At 35.9% G+C, this 17,686-nt stretch overlaps 1 protein-coding gene across 1 annotated transcript in view; it reads right to left on the bottom strand.

The window, feature by feature from the left end:
* Nucleotides 1–17,686, bottom strand: part of LOC139142512 (protein sax-3-like) — a 101,033-nt gene that overhangs the window by 17,465 nt on the left and 65,882 nt on the right. Inside the window, exon 11 of the mRNA XM_070712468.1 lies at nt 100–381. Within this exon, the coding sequence (XP_070568569.1) occupies nt 100–381 (282 nt within the window). The remainder of the gene's footprint in view (nt 1–99; nt 382–17,686) is intronic.

Here is a 17,686-nt window from a genome sequence, read left to right as displayed (position 1 = left end):
AGCATAGACAGTAGTCTTCCCCCCCTCTTCTGTCTATGGTTAAAGCAGTTTAACAAATGTTTTGTTATGTAAATGACCAGATTAGCATCAAGTACTCACCCAAAACAGTCACAAGAATCAGGTTAACTCGTAAACCCCAAACATGGGATGCAACACATTTATACATCCCTTCTTTAGATGACGTGACATCATCAATAATAAGCTGACCAGATTCATTCATGGCAGATTGTAGATCAATTCGCTTGATTACTGTGTTTTCAAAAGACCATTCTACTTTTGCCTGCGAATCTCCAATTGCAGTACATGTTAGAGAAATATCTTCACCTTCCATAGCGGAGACGGATTCCTGTGGCAATTCATTCACAGATTTTGTCCCAGCCGCTGAAAAAGTAAGAAATGACATTGATTAATTAAGGTGGAGCTGCACATTGCCAACACAGCTTTTTTTCAAAGGAATTTGTCTCATCTAAGATGACAAGGAAAGCACCTTATACTATGTATTTTCAAAAAGCCGAGAATCTAAAGTTTACTACGGTAGCAATAGTTTACTCATAGGATAAAGGGGGTGTATATATTTGGGATAAAAACCTCAATTTTGGTATTAATGATAAAAATTTAAGTCAAAATCTTGATAAAATCTCCTAGGATGTAATATTTCACTTGGAACAATTGTGTAGGAAAAAAAAAAAAACGTTTCATTTTCATCACCTTTCCTCATTCTAAAATGGCATGGACTGAAAGACTGATACTCAAAAAAATGATTAAAAACATGATTAGCAAAATTAAAATGCCTCTTATTCAAAATTTAAGAATTTTAATGCCAAACAAAATACTTGTTTTGTTATATACCGGTAGTATTTACAAAACATAATTTAAATGTGAAAATTTCAAAAAATTTGACCCAGCCAGATAGAAGTTAAATTCTTTGGAAATCTTGAAATGGGGAGGAAAGGGAAGCCAGGAAATCGGGTGACTTGCATACATTAAAGACATTTACTGTGAGCAGTTTGTTCAAAACACTACAGCTTGTCTTATCACAAAAACAAGGAAATTTGACCACATCACCCATGTTTTAGCCAAGATTCACTGGCTTCCAGTCTGTAAGCACATTAAATGCAAAATTTTGCCACTAATTTTTCATGTGCAGTGTAATTTTCTAACATATGATACATTGGTGAACTGATTAGCATCTGCCAAAAATAAAATCAACATTTTTTATCCAAAATCAATGCCTGTCGGTTTTTCTAGATGTACTTTTAAAACTTTTGGAGATCATGCATTTTGCTGTATAGCAATCAGGATTGTTTGATTGTCTTCCATAGCATTTTAAAAAGGCTATGTCAATTGATAGTTTTACCAAAGGAAAAATACCGCCAATGATACAGTGTTGCATGCTCACATTTGATCGGAATTGGTACATACTAGTATTGGTACCAAACTTTGTGACATCAATGATGAATGTTGTTTCTTATCTTTTCAGTGCAGCAAAATTCTGCGTTGATGTTATGACAATGATTTCTACATAGTACAACCAGAAAAACAGGAATGACAACAGCAAATGAGGTCTGCCACATAGGTACTGGAGGTAAACTTTAGAAACATGCATATCAACTTCTGCAGCAATGGGACAAGCGGATCCTACATACATTAGCAAATGTCAATAAAAAATTAAAATCCAGAGGCTTGACAAAAAGAAAAGGTGGGAGAGTGGGGAAATGTAAAGTAGGTTATTTACAACCTTGGGGATTTTTTTCATGCTATCAGTGCTGTCATTCAAATGTCAACAGATGATGAAATGCCTTCCACTGTGGGGTGTTATAATGACATCTGAAATTATCCTAGATCGTAATTTGTTATCAGTTCTTGTGTGCCTTACATGGAAAAGTTGTAAACATTGGTCTCAAATGAAATAAATTAACCTCAGCTTTGTTTTCTGGATCAAATTTCACTATAATTTATACCAAATATGACAAAATTATGTTCACAGCTTTAATCACTGTCTCACAACATATCCTAGGATGTTATAGGTCATTTAAGGTCACAGACTGAGAAAATTACCTAAATTATATACATTTGGAGTTTCCCAACACTTTGAGCAGAAGACAACATCCTTCAGGACTTTTATACCAAATTACAAAGCTACCAGACAAGAAGTTTTTAAGAAGAAGTTTTCTGGACCAAAAGTTACAAAATTGATTTAAAAATATTTTCTTGACCGAAAATGACAAGATTGTCTTAAAAATAGTGACAACATCACTGTTCGCTCCCATATAGTTATCAAAACAAGTCAACAATTGTATGAAACATGGACATACATATACAGACAGACTGACATACACAGACTGGCACAGAGTGATGACATTGACCCCAAGTGTGCCTTGGCCCATGGAGAGTGATAAAGATATAACAAACAGCTGAATGTAATGATAAAATAGTTAAGTAATAGGCCAAACCCGGAATTCGAATCGACCACGGTACAAACAAAGCCATGTGCGCAAACGCGCACAGACGTACGTGTATTTCCATACGCGTTCAGTACACATGTGGGTTTGTTTGTACCGGCATCACGTGATTATTTGGGCGTACTGAGTATGTAGAACAGCGTACGCATCGCGTCCTTTTTATTCCGGAGTAGAACCATTAGGCCTATACAGGCAATGTTACAGCAATTTGATTAGTTTCTTTTCCTTTACTACTTCTATGATAATCTTTAAGACAATCAATCTGCAAGGCAGTATATGTATTGACAAATATCTTATCTATTACAAGCACACAGTAAACTGTTCTTGATTTTTCATTTACAATATTTGACATAGACTGAAATACATAACATGCAACCAATGTTTACACTTTGCCCATATACCAGATACATGGAGAAATTTCAACATACAATCATCAACTCAGAAACCCTACAGGGAAAAGTAAACATTGTTTTCTTCCAGAACAGCTGGTGCATCCACATCTGGAACAACTTACAAACTTAACCAATTACACAAGGATGATGACACAAGAGATAAAGTTAAACTGTGGTGAACTTGACTATTCCTTTCAAATCCTTACCTAACTTGACATCTTAAACTAAAATACACTGCATGGTTAATTGCGCACAAAAATACATCAGGGTGGACCATTTGATAAGGGACGGTGTCTGGAAGATCGATGAGGTACAGTATCTTTTTTATCTGATCCATTGTACATTCTTTTTTCCCCACTCTCCCACCTTTTCTTTTTGTCAAACCTTCTCTGGCTGAATTTTTTATTGGCATTTGTTTGGAATTTTTTCAAAATCTGCCAGGATTTTTTACAGCATTTCAACACCCAATACAGTTTACCATATCAAATAGGCGAGCGGCAGGCTCACCTATTTTTCACACTTAATGTACCCACCTTACATACAGCCACATCATACATCATTTGAAAGCTTATTATCTCTACTTCAAGAAAATTGACGATGTGGAGCTGCCAAGTAGGGCCATAACCCCCTAATTTGCATAATTCACATGGGTACCCAATTTGCATAATTGTGATATAAAATTAGGAAATTCACTGTTAACTACTCTAAATATACTTTTAAACTATCGAGTGATATATCAAATGAAAGGTATTTGCATGTAGAATACAAAATTGATATCCAAAAAGATATTTAAAATGGTTTTACTGAAATATTTTCATATTTATATTGAAAAAAATATTTTCCCCTTTTGAAAAACAATATTTTAAAAAATTTAACACACACGGCGACATCATACAGTCACATTATACATCATTTGAAAGCTTACTATCTCTACGTGAAGAAAATAGACAACATTTAGCTGTCAAGTACAGCCGCAGCCCCTAATTTGCATAAATCCGACGGGTACCCAATTTGCATAAATGCGATATAATATTAGATACTTATTATTCAATACTCGAAACATACTTTTAAACTATCAAGTGATATATCAAATGAAAGGTATTTGCATGTAGAATACTTAACAGACATCCAAAAAGATATTTAAATTCATTTCACTGAAATAGTGTCATATTTATATTGAAAAAATATTTTCCCCTTCAATAACAATATTTAAAAAAAATTAATACAAAAATCCAAATCGTACAGCATCATCATACATCATTTGAAAGCTTAGTATCTCTACTTTTAAGAAAATTGGCAATGTGGAGCTGTCAAGTACGGTCGTGGCCCTTAATTTGCATAATTTACATGGGTACCCAATTTGCATAAATGCGATATAAAATGAGAAGTTTACTAACTACTATAAACATACTTTAAACTATCGAGTGATATATCAAATAAAAGGTATTTGCATGGAGAATACAAAGTCGATATCCAAAGAGATATTAAAATTATTTTACTAAAATGTTTTCGTACTAATGTAGAACAATATACTTTCCCCTTTTGAATAACGATATTTTAATAATTTTAACACATAGAACGGCATCACACAACCACATCAAACGTTATTTGTTAGCCTATTATCTCTGCCTCATGAAAAATGACGATATGCAGCTGACAAATAGGGCTGTAATTATTTAAATTGCATAATGCACATGGGTACCTAATTTGCATGAATACGATATAAAATTACAAAAATCTATTGTTAAGTACTCTAAAACTTACTTTACAACTATCAAGTGATATATCAAATGATAGGTATTTGCATGTAGAATAGAATCATGAACTCCAAAAGTGTATTCAAAATATTCTAATTGAATATTTTCAATTAAAGTGTAGACGTCTTGACTCGTTTTTAATATTCAAAATATTGTGTAGCAAATACGAATAATGCTCACGTTATACGGATAAATATCTGAATTTGTTTTGCAATTTATTTTTTGTTTATTAAGGATCCGCAGACTTGAATCTTTTCCTATCTAATTCCCATATAGCTGAACAAAAAGAATACATAAAACCAATTGGAATTAATTCGGGATAATTGGTTCTTCGTATTTTGCAAATATTCTAAAATGTGTTTTGTGCTCTATAGTTCAGTGTTGAAATATTACAAGTTAGTCTTAAAAAACAAGTAAACAGAAAAGCAGATATTTAAATTTGAAAATAAAACCGACATTACTTCACCATCCAATTATCCCAAATTAGTTCCAATCTTGTTATAAATACCGGTAGCTGTGTGTTAAATGGCCCTTTTGTATTATTGATGTCATTTTGTTTCAATTTCTCTAGAAATCTTGTTTTGATGGAGACATCATTTGTTACTACATCTGTGTTACATCTGTATTTTCCGTTCAGATCAGTGGAATATGTAGACGGAAGGCACCATATTTCATTTATCGTATTTATTGTTATATAATGAAGGAAAAACAACTCAACACACCGTTCATATCTTCGTTGTTTGCATTTTGTGTATGATATTGTGTACATTGTCAGTGTATATTATTTGGCTGTTTTATATAAAGTGTTAATTAGCCATGGCGATTATTCCAGTTAAGAGTAAAATACTAGCACCACTTACAAGTTGGTACCTCATGCTAAAAATACAAGTGAACAAAATGAAGCCCACCAGGAAAGTTCTTGGGACAATTCTCTCAGTGTTCCCAATTATAAGTGGATGATGCAGTCCAACCTTTCACAGATCAGAACTCATTGACTATTTTCTCAAACAAATCGTGAAGAAATAAACAACAAACATCAAAGATACGACAGATTTTACACGGAAAATTGTGACAATAAAAGTTCCGGCCAATGCGACATTGGTAACACTAGACATTGTTTCAATGTACACTAATACACAGCACAATGAAGCAATGGAATCAGTCGACAGAGCATTAAATCAGGAAAGATCATCAATGATTGCATAATCAAACAAACAACAAACAACAACAACAAATACATGATAGCTATGCTGAAAATGATCTTGAAAAACAACACTTTCAAGTCAACAGTGAATTTTACCGTCAGGTATTTGGGTGCGGTACGGGATCTCCAGTTTTACCAGAAATTCCGACATTACATTTAACAAGACACCAGATATGAACTGAAAATGCTCACGTGTTTCATTATATATTGCATTTATGTGCAAGTTTGAACCTTTGCTACATGCTTTGCTACATTTAAAGTGTTATGATCAACACAATGAATTTCACCACAGATCAATTCTAAAGGTCATTAAGTATTCAAATATGTAATTAGCTGAAATAAAATAACTAATTTCTTTGAGTACTGTCATTGTATCACAATATAGCATGTGTAATTACCTTTGGTCAAGTCCTTCAAGCTCTATATGCCAAACCGTGAAAGCTTGTTAGCTATTTATGCAAATTATGAATTAGCTGACATGAAAATGCAAAATGACTTTCAATACTGTTATAACCTGGTATAATGATCAATGTACACAGCATGTTTTGCCAAATTTTATCAAGTAAATGCCAGTATATATCCCTAATTGGAAGGTTCATTAAATATGCATATTGGGAATTGGCTGAAAAAAATGTCAAATGACTTTCAATAATCTTGTATCATAGTATCTTTAATGTACATAGCAAGTTTTGCCAACTTTGGTCAAGTCAAAACAGATAAATATCGCTAATAAATGCGGGATATCGGACCGCAGGCGGGCGAAGATTGCATTATAAGCGCGCCAACCCAAACTCACTGCATGGACATCACATTTAGAAATCGAAGTCCAAAGTCAACTACGTCATTGTTAGAATAAGAGAGGTTTTCCATCACACGGGAGCATACCACCACAAATTTTGCACAGATGGCGTTGCACTGGCATTGAAAAAGGGTGCATGGGAGCATGGGAACGCGGGCAGTTTCCCTCGCTATGGGTAGGAAATGCATTGAGCAAGACACACTTCCGGGTTCGCAAAAAAACGAGGATCCCATTTACGGGGCGCTCAAATATAACTATTTGCTGTGATACATAGCAGAGGCGTATATGTTTGTGATGCTGAGAATAACATCAGTAAATAAATGACGGGTTTTAAAAGTTGACGTTTTTGCGATGAAACAGACTTCTGAAGGTAGCTCGCTTGGGGAACACGTCATCCCGGCCGCTGTCCGCTTTGACCCCAGTAATTCACACTGGTTTTGGTCGGCCCCAGGTACCAAGTCACTTCGACCCCGTCACACTTTTGCCTACATGTCCACGGAGACGATTCAACATGTTCCACAACAAAGCCAAGACAAAAATTGAAAATATCAATAAAATGGCTTCACAAAGGCTGAAATACACGATACTCGATGAAGTATGAAGTTTATGAAATGAAATCAAAATTGACAACACAAGTGTTTGTCTCGGTAATACCACTTGAAGTTGAACTATTCTACAGACTGTTTTTTCCATACAGTGCAGTATTTGTCAGTGACAAATTAATCTTTGCAATACATTTTTTTGCGATGAGCTGGAAATTTGATTAATATCGAGTTAATGTACATAAATATTCCGTTATTTACTGGGACACGTTTATTTTCTCGATCCGCTATCTGCGGACTACGTGCTGAAGTACATTGACTGTTCATGTCAACGATCGTTTCTCCCTCTGCAGAGTTTCTGTATCCCGTTCAACAACGCTGTACCTCGATCACACGATAGTGACGCTATGTAGCTGTGCAGTATTGAAACTTATCATAAAATGGCCACCTCGTCTAACAGTAACACGTATTGTCGGGATTATCGTACGGAAAAAAGACTGCAAAAGTAAGACTTATGAATCTTCATCAGAATTGAACACATCATGATTGTACACGAGTATCAACCGTGAATGCACGTTGAGCTCGGCAGTTACACAAGCATGGTACGATACATGCATAGCCCTACGAGTATGGCGACAGTGTCCGGCTTTGGCTACGCCGCCTACCGGAGGTGGGAGGCGGCGTAGCCAAAGCCGGACACTCTCGTCATACTCGTAGGGCTAGCTACATGCACTGCCGCGATGCCGATCGTATGCATTCCAAGGCCTATCCCGGAATTTGTTTCACAAACAACCTCAAAGGAGAGCAAACATACTTCTATGGACAATGACGAACACGTTTCTTGGTGAAGCAAAATCAAAACAGTGCATAAGTACATGAAGTAGGTCATGGCCTTGGACTCTGTGCACGAACCTGATTGGACACTTCAATACCTTTGACCCAAAGTTATTATTCATCAGCACTTCCATGCCATGAGGCTAGGTAGAGAACGTATGTACTCATTTCTGGCGATCGAGCAGCGAGGGAAACAATCAATTACCAAGGATAAAGCTAATTTGCTAAACGATATTTTATCTTGAATAGTGAGTTGAATGAGTAATAAAATATCATATTTTTAATGTTCAATACGAGGTTGAAACACGGAGGGACCGTGGTTGAAACCAGAGCTATCCAGCTGTAGCCAACCTGGACAAGCACATTTTACAGCGCCCTCAAACAGTCGATTGTTTTCACTTGTCATCGCGGCGTAACAGAAAAATTAAAACTTTCATAACTTCATTAATATCCAAGCCACGCCCACCAAAACCTTTTCAGTTCTAGCCATTTGAATTCTGAAGATGTCTACCAAATTTGACTGAAATACGTTCAGCCGTTTTTGAGAAAATGGACCAACAGACAGACAGACAGACAGACAGACACACAGACACACAGACAGACAGACATCGCTGCGACATATGCTCACGTGTTCACACGTGAGCAAAAAATGAGAATAATTCAGCAATACACTGAACAAATATCGCTCTGACTGAGATTCAGAGACGATGTATGATTCTCATTGGAACTCAACACGAGCTTAATGAATTCATATCAAACATAAACAAATGCATCATACTTTCAAATTTTCGAAAGCTCTTCTCAGGAAATTTTATCGTTAGACCTCATTATCTATAAAGGTCATCGGTGCAACAAAGAGAACATTCTCGACTGCAATGCACACACAAAACCAACAGATACGATGCGGTTCATGAAACCAAATGGCAACTTTCAAGGGCCTTGTTAAACGCGAAACATTACGATACATTAGAACAATCATGCAACAAGAAGACAATACAAACTACAAGATATTTTCGAGATAAAAGTAATGAAATGCGACAAAACGATTCTAAACCTTGTTTAATTATTACTAACTTTGCACAATCGGATGACATTTAAATGTTATTATATTTTCATTACTTTCAAAACCTTGGAATTGTAAAAAGTAAAAGGGAACCAAAACATTTTCAGGTCCCCTATGTGCAGATCAAAAACTCCAAGTACCCCTCTACAATCTCCCAAAATTTTCGAACATGATCCAACCCGAATTCCTTCGCCCTCCACCGTTATTTGTGAGCGTAGCATAATCACATACATAAGAAACGGAAATATATGCGTTACGATGATGCCAAACTTCACAAAACCTACAACAGTCCGATCTCCGATTCAAATGAGCATATACAAATACAGCCTGAACGAACAGTAGACATTCTAGCTTCCGCACTTGAACAAACTAAACTTCAGTGGAACAACTCGATTGGTAACATCTACAATCATTCAATCAGTGCACATGTTCACCAAAAGAAAATGAAGGACTGATGAAGACAACTCTATTCTCGAAAGGTAGCATCAAAGGATCGCAGTGTCACATTAGTCTTGCTACCCCATAGGGCAGGACACGGAGATTAGGGCTACGTCTCGCCATGGCAAATCAACACTATACATAAAACGGCCAAACATAACATAATATGCACTTACAGTATACACAACATCATACACAAAATTCAAACAACTAAGATATGAACGATGTGTGGAGCTGCTTTCTCTTATTACATGTCACCAATTGTGTCTGCTGTCAATTTAATCTTCCCTGCACAGACCTTTGTTCCTGCCAAGGCAGTGATAAGTGTGGCAACCCCTTTACTCATGACAATGCTGGTGAAGAAGAGGATGATGAATTCCTACAATTACTAGATTTACTGGAAATGACATGAATGACTTGGATCATGAATCATGCCATTATTTTGACTGCAGCTTACTCTGACACATTGTTTCAGCTACAGAGCTTCATTTCAACAACTACAATAGTGTCGTTCATGTGGATCTTTTTATGTTTGCGCTTAATAGTAATTGGTGATATTTTCCCAACACATTTTTACGAATAATGTTGGCGTTCAAATCATTTTCCAAATGTGTTGAAATCAAAATGTTATATATATATCCTGTTTTCATGGTTGCAACATTACAAGAAAATGTAGGTATTCTTTAGTAACATTAAAAAGTTTCCTTATGCTGTGAATGGCTATATTATACTCCAAACAAAAGGCATATTCGAAGAATCAGCCTCTGACCTCTAAAAGCTAGACATCGGTATTGGGTAATATTGTAAACAAGAAGAGGTGTTCATATGTTTTAATACATACATTCAACAAAAAAGTAATAATTTTCAGAACTAATTTCAGCTGTTTGTTCTCCATGTTCTATGCACTTTTTTCACATCATAATGCTTGTGGTTGCATTGATACTTTAGTATTTTTTTTGAAATACCATTATTCAAAAGAGGAAATATTTATTTAAATAGAAATATGAAAATATTTCAGTAAAATCACTTTAGATATCACTTTTGATATCATTTTTTGTTTTACATGCAAATACCATTACAAAATATCATATATCACTCGATAGTGTAAAATTATGTTTACTAATTTTATATCTCATTTCTGCATATTGTGTAAATTATGCACATGAAGATGTACGGCCTTCCTTGGTAGCTTAACATTGTCAATTTTCTTTAAGTAGATATAATAAGTTTTCAAATGACGTATGATGTGGATGTATGATAGGGCTATATGTGTTAAAATTTTTAAAGTTTTGGTATTCTATAATATTTTTTCCATAAAAATATGAAAATATTTCAGTGAAATCAATTTCAATATCTCTTTGGATATTAAATTTGTATTCTACATGCAACTACCTTTCATTTGATGTATCACTCGATAGTTTAAACGTATGTTTAGAGAAGTTAAATATAAATTTATAATACTATATCGCATTTATGCAAATTTGGTATGCGTGTTGATTATGCAAATTAGGGGGTTATGGCCCGATTTGGTTGCTCCAAATTGTCAATTTTCTTAAAGTAGAGATAATTAGCTTTCAAATGATGTATGATGTGGCTGTGTGTTGTGGCTGTATGTGTTAAAATTTTTAAAATATTGTTATTCAAAAGGGGAAAATATTGTTTTCCATATAAAATGAAAAGATTTCAGATAAATCAATTTCAATATCTCTTTGAATATCTATTTTGTATTCTACATGGAAAGACCTTTTATTTGATATATCACTCGATAGTTTAAACGTATCGTTAGAGAAGTTAACAATAAATTTCAAATATATCGCATTTATGCAAATCGGGTACCCTTGTTAATTATGCAAATTAGGAGGTTATGGCCCTATTTGGCAGCTCCATATCGTCAATTTTCTTAAAGTAGAGATAATAAGCTTTAAAATGACGTATGATGTGGCCGTATGTAAGGTGGGTACATTAAACTCCTAAAATAAGGCCCTTTTTGTGGATTCGCCGCTCGCCTAAAATGCTTACTAAATCACCACATTATATACTCTTAGTTCCAGTAGGTATAAAATTACCAAAAAAAATCTTCAAAATACAAAATGAAAGATATCCCAGTAAAACTGACAGTTTAGCAAAGTTGCCCCAAAAATTCAAAATTCCGGATTTCAACTTAATTTCAATATATCTTATTAAAGGGAAACCTAAGTCAGCGACATTGACCGTTTATCCCTTCCAAAATCACCCTTGATTAAAATGCAGCTCAAATTTGCAACATAATTGCACGCGCTGACGACTACGGCGCGACGAAAAGAGAAGTTGAAGTAGACGACATTTATGGAAATGAGCTCGGAATCCCATGGGCGCGAAAGGGCTCATGGGAGAAGCGTGCGTGACGTCATCGGCGATACAGACGATTGTAGCTTGCAGCTGGAGGAGTACCATGAGCAGTTTAGCGCGTTCGTAAGACGACTCTGGAGAGTTCGGACAGCGATATTTCTGACATCGAGTATTACTTTTCCCACACTGAAATCAAACCATACTAATTTGAACCAAGATATGTAATAATGGGAAAGTATCTCCACACATCGTTCGTAATTCCGCGGAGGGAGTCACTGTGCTTGTACAGACCCCGAACTGGATTGGAGACCTGACACTGAGTGACTCTGCGATCCTTCAGCGTTACGTTTCTAAAACAGAGTTTTCTTTATCAGTCGCTTAAAATTAATTTTTGGTTCGTGAATGATACGTAAGTCGAGCTTAGCCAGATCTTTAAGGTTGCGAAATCTTCAATATACGGTATATCGGAATATATTTATTCGCAATTTGACAAATGTATAGCGTCGTCTTTTTTTCGAAGTTGGTGTCGAACTTAGGAAGTCGGGCTTACTCAGATCTACAAAGTGATGAAATCTCCGATATAATGGATATTTGCCCGCTATTTAAAACAATAGTATCGTCTATATTGTTGTAAAGAATGCATTTCATACAAGACCAGCCAAAACTCTCGACGATGTCCGATATGTCCTCTGTTCAGGTCTCGATCGCCAAGTAAAAATGTATCACATGTAAAGAATGTTATTCCTGCAAGGCAATCCCCAACTCACGGTGATATCTGATCGGCCCTCTCGACGAAGTTCCGATTGTAGTGTATGAAAGTTCGTGTGGAAATTTAATGAAAAAAATCCTTTAAGTGTAAAAAATGTATTTCGTGCATGAATAATTCTAATAATGTAAAACATACAGTATTTTGACTATCGGCCACGGATGCTATGAACTAAGAGTCGGACAGAGGTGGTCGGGTGGTCAGAACTGTTAGGCACGAGGTGAAATCTCCTATATACATCGGATATTTACCCACATTTTGACAAAGTAGCGTCTAGTATCAGAGTTAATGTCCAAAGTCGCCGATATTTATCGGATAAATATCCGTGATTTCGCAGACCCGGCGTGCCGACACCACACAGTGCACGTAAATCTAGTATCGTCTGGTATCGATATCGATATTAGCCTAGGAGTCCCGGTGCAATTGATATTTATTGGGTAAATATAATATCGGCGATTTCTCAGACCCGGCGTGCCGATCGAGACACATCATTCTCGACCGCGGGCCATCCGGGTACTTGCGGATTCTTACGTCATTTTTGCGTCAGCGCCGTTGGAAGTTTGAATTTTTCAACCACCAAAGAAATATTCGAAGTTTCAATATACATAAATGACATAACTTTTAGTTCTGCTTTTTTCCACACAATTTCTGTATCATTCTCTCTTCTGTATCGTCTGATCTCTCATTCACCTCGCTCGTATGCGTTTCACCTACTGACGTCACTCCGCGGTCGAGAATAGGCAAGAAGTCATTCCAGTATCTTGTAATATCAATATTACCAGATATAGTCACGAAATCGCCTATATTTATCGTGTATATAAAAGCGATTTCGCAGATCCGGGCTGTCGAGATGAGAGACGCTTTGTGTAGTTTCGTCTTCGGATTTTAGAGTCCCGAAATCGCCAATATTAACATTTATCTGGTTAAAACCGGCGATAGTAGGCTGACTCAGCATGTCAAGATACGAACCGCATTGTGTAGTACCGTCTTGTATCGGTATCAGAGTCCCGAAATCCCTTATAAAATCATCCTGAAAGAAGTAGAACATAACTTTGTATCTTTTGAGATTTAAAAACTCGCCCGACTTTCTTTAGCCACTGTCTGCGAAAAAGCTGTTCTGTGGGACGACGATAAAAGCTGACTCCGTTTGTTCTTCCTTGAGTGATTTTTGCACTCAACTGAACAACAGTTAATAATTTTTTATGCTACTGATGAGAATTAAAGAGTCGTAACGTGCAGAACTGCACTCCTGCAGTCATAGACTCCAATGCTTTGGTAAGCGGTCACACACGTTCGTGTATCACCGATGACGTCACGCACGCTTCTCCCATGAGCCCTTTCGCGCCCATGGAATTCCGAGCTCATTTCCATAAATGTCGTCTACTTCAACTTCTCTTTTCGTCGCTCCGTAGTCGTCGGCGCGTGCAATTGTGTTGCAAATTTGAGCTGCATTTTATTCAAGGGTGATTTTGGAAGGGATAAACGGTCAATGTCGCTGGACTTAGGTTTCCCTTTAACAAAAACCCTAAGAACCGGTTTATCAAAGCAATCAGACTGGTAAATTTTGAGAATCAAATTTTTTGACCAAAAATGAGAAAAATTGCCCCCCCCCCCAAAATACAAAATTGCAGATTTCATCCTAATTTTGAATATATCTAATTAACATAAACCCTAGGAACCTGTACACTAGATATCAAAGCTACCAGATCAGAAGTTTTAGGAGAAAAATTTTTTGACCAAAAAAGGCAAAAATTGCCCCCAAACCAGATATGAACTGAAAATGCTCACGTGTTTCATACAGTTATGTGTAAATTTGAACCTTTGCCACATGTTTGCAACTTCATTGAAAGTATTATGATCAACATAATGAACAATAATCACCGCTGATTAATTCTCAAAGGTCATGAAGTATACAAATATGTAATTAGCTGAAATAAAAATATTAAAGTTCTTTGACTGCTGTCATTTATATAGCAATAAAAAAATAAATTTTTATACTATAACCCAAACGGGATTCGAACCCCCACACACTCACGGCAACATCGCCTAGCTGCTAGGCCTCAAGTGTAATCACCGTTGGCCAAGTCCTTCAAGCCATATATGCCGAGCTGTGAAAGCTCATTAGATATGCAAATTGTAAATTAGCTGACATGAAAATGTGAAATGACTTTCGATATTGTTTTAACCAGGTATAATCATCAATGTTGTCATGTTTTGCCAACTTTGATCAAGTAAATCCCAGTATATATCCCTAATAAGCAAAGTTCATTAAATATGTAAATTAGGAATTGACTTAAGTAAAAATGCTTAATGATTGTCAATAATGTTGTATCATGGTATCTGCAATATATGTAGCAAGTTTTGTCAACTTTGGTCAAGTCAATTCAGATATATATCTCTAATTAGGAAAGTTCATTAAACATGCAAATTAGGAATTTGCTGAAGAGAAAATGATTAATGACTTTCAATAATATTGTATTACAGTGTCTGAAATGTACATAGCAAGTTACATCAATTTTGATCAAGTCAATTCAGATGAATATCCCTAAGTATGAAAATTCATTTAATATGCAAATTAGGAATTGGCTGAAGTAAAAATAGCGTCAATGACACTGTAGCTCCCATCCTGGACTATTTAGTGTTTGTTCTCTGGTCAGATATTTGAACATGTGTGAAAGGGATAAAGTGCATGAAGTGAAAATACTTAAATGAAATGTACTGGAGACAGTGAAATATGTTTAATGTAATTATTCAGAATATAAAATGGAAAAAATACAGAATTAGATATATCGAATACTGTGATACAACCATTAACTCAACAAGTCATTTACAATGACATAGTCCCCACTTGTAATAGGAGTACTAGTCTTGATGGGGCAGGAAAATGTGGTCATTAAGAAGTATCATTGGAGTGTATATGTTGAGATCTATGGGCACATAGGTCTATGTCGTTGTTCCCAATTTGAAACACATGAGGCATGTCTAAGTTACGGTTCTAAATCGGGAAAAAAGATCAGACCTCTAGCAGTATTGGCCAGCCAAGAAATACATATGCGCATTATAAATGAGGTACAAGATGTGACATCTTAAGGTCTAATATCCTATCAAAATTGGAGGGTATAGAACTTGTGGTTACTGAAATATGCATATATATGTATAATCAAGGTCAAAGGTCATCAAGGTCACATGACATTTTGGAAAAAAAAATTATATTGCTAATTAATCCCTATATGCCGAAAAATCAGATCTCTAGCTCTATTCGCTTGCCCAGAATTAGATGTGTACATAATTAATGAGGTAAAGCGTGTGTTGTCATAAGGTCTCCCATCCTACTAAATACAAAGGACATAGCACTTGTGGTTACTTATTTATTGACATAAACATATATTTTAGGTAAAAGGTCATCGAGGTCACATGACATTTGGTCAAAAAATTTCTCTCCTATAGTTATCCCTATATACCAAAAATCAGACATCCAGCTCTATTGGCTCGCTCAGAATGAGATATGCGCATAATTATTGAGGTACAGTATGTGGCGTCATAAGGTGTCCCATCATACCAAACATGAAGGGTGTAGCACTTGTGGTTACTGAGTTATGGAAAAATATGTATATTTGAGGTCAAAGGTCACCGAAGTCATGTGACATATTGTCAAAAAAATTGTATTGCTAAGTTATCCCTATATACCAAAAATCAGACCTCCAGCTCTATTGGCTCGCTCAAAATTAGATATGTGCATAATTAATGAGGTACAATATGTGGCGTCATAAGGTGTTTCATCATACCATACATGAAGGCTGTAGCACTTGTGGTTACTGAGTTATGGAAAAATATGTATATTTGAGGTCAAAGGTCACCGAGGTCACGTGACATTTTGTCAAAAAAATTGTATTGCTAAGTTATCCCTATATACCAAAAATCAGACCTCTAGCTCTATTGGCTCGCTCAGAATGAGATATGCGCATAATTAATGAGGTACAATATGTGGCGTCATAAGCTGTCCCATCATAGCATACATGAAGGCTGTAGCACTTGTGGTTACTGAGTTACGGACAAATATGTATATTTGAGGTCAAAGGTCACCGAGGTCACGTGACATTTTGTCAAAAAAATTGTATTGCTAAGTTATCCCTATATACCAAAAATCAGACCTCTAGCTCTATTGGCTGGCTCAGAATTAGATATGCGCATAATTAATGAGGTACAGGATGTGATGTCATAAGGTCTCCCATCATACCAAATATTAAGGGTGTAGCACTTGTGGTTACTGAGTTATGGACATATACTCATATTTAAGGTCAAAGGTCATCGAGATCACATGACATTTTGTCAAAAAATTTGTATTGCTAAGTTATCCCTATATACTTATTTTCACTTTGTTTAGTGTGATTAGATATTATTTTAGCTGAAAAAAGGGTCCAGGGAAAGTAAGGAAAATCCAGTATTCCACAGTGTAACAATTGGCTGAAAATATAAAATTTCTTTCAGTCTCTAGAATCCGAAACCGAATCCGAAACTGAATCCGAAACCGAATCCGAAACCGAGTCTAATTTCAGCATCGTCTAGTCAGAGTGTAACGTGGGGATAGCGCCCTCAAACCACAGATACCGGCTTCCCATAGACTACCATGTATCAGAAAAATTAAAACTGTGATAACTTCATTAATATGCAAGCCACGCCCACCAAAACCTTTTCAGTTCTAGCCATTTGAATTCTGAAGATGTCTACCAAATTTGACTGAAATACGTTCAGCCGTTTTTGAGATAATGGGGATACAGACACACGGACACACACACAGACACACACACACACACACACACACAGACATGGCTAAACCATATGCTCACGTGTGTGAACACGTGAGCAAATAAAAAAAAATTGCCGGTTTCAACATACCTTCAATAAATTATATTGAGATTAATCTTAGATACCTGTATACCAAATATCAAAGCTATCAAATCAGTAGTTTTTGGATAAAAATTTTTTTTATCAAAAATTGGGAAAATTGCCCCAAAATTACAAATATGACAATTTCAATACAATGTGTACAAGCATGACTGAGGTCATCCTGAGAAACATGAATATTAAGTTTCATAGCAAT

This window comes from Ptychodera flava, chromosome 1, assembly GCF_041260155.1.
Source record: "Ptychodera flava strain L36383 chromosome 1, AS_Pfla_20210202, whole genome shotgun sequence".
Taxonomy (NCBI): domain Eukaryota; kingdom Metazoa; phylum Hemichordata; class Enteropneusta; family Ptychoderidae; genus Ptychodera; species Ptychodera flava.
This window is presented reverse-complemented; position numbering and strand designations above follow the sequence as displayed.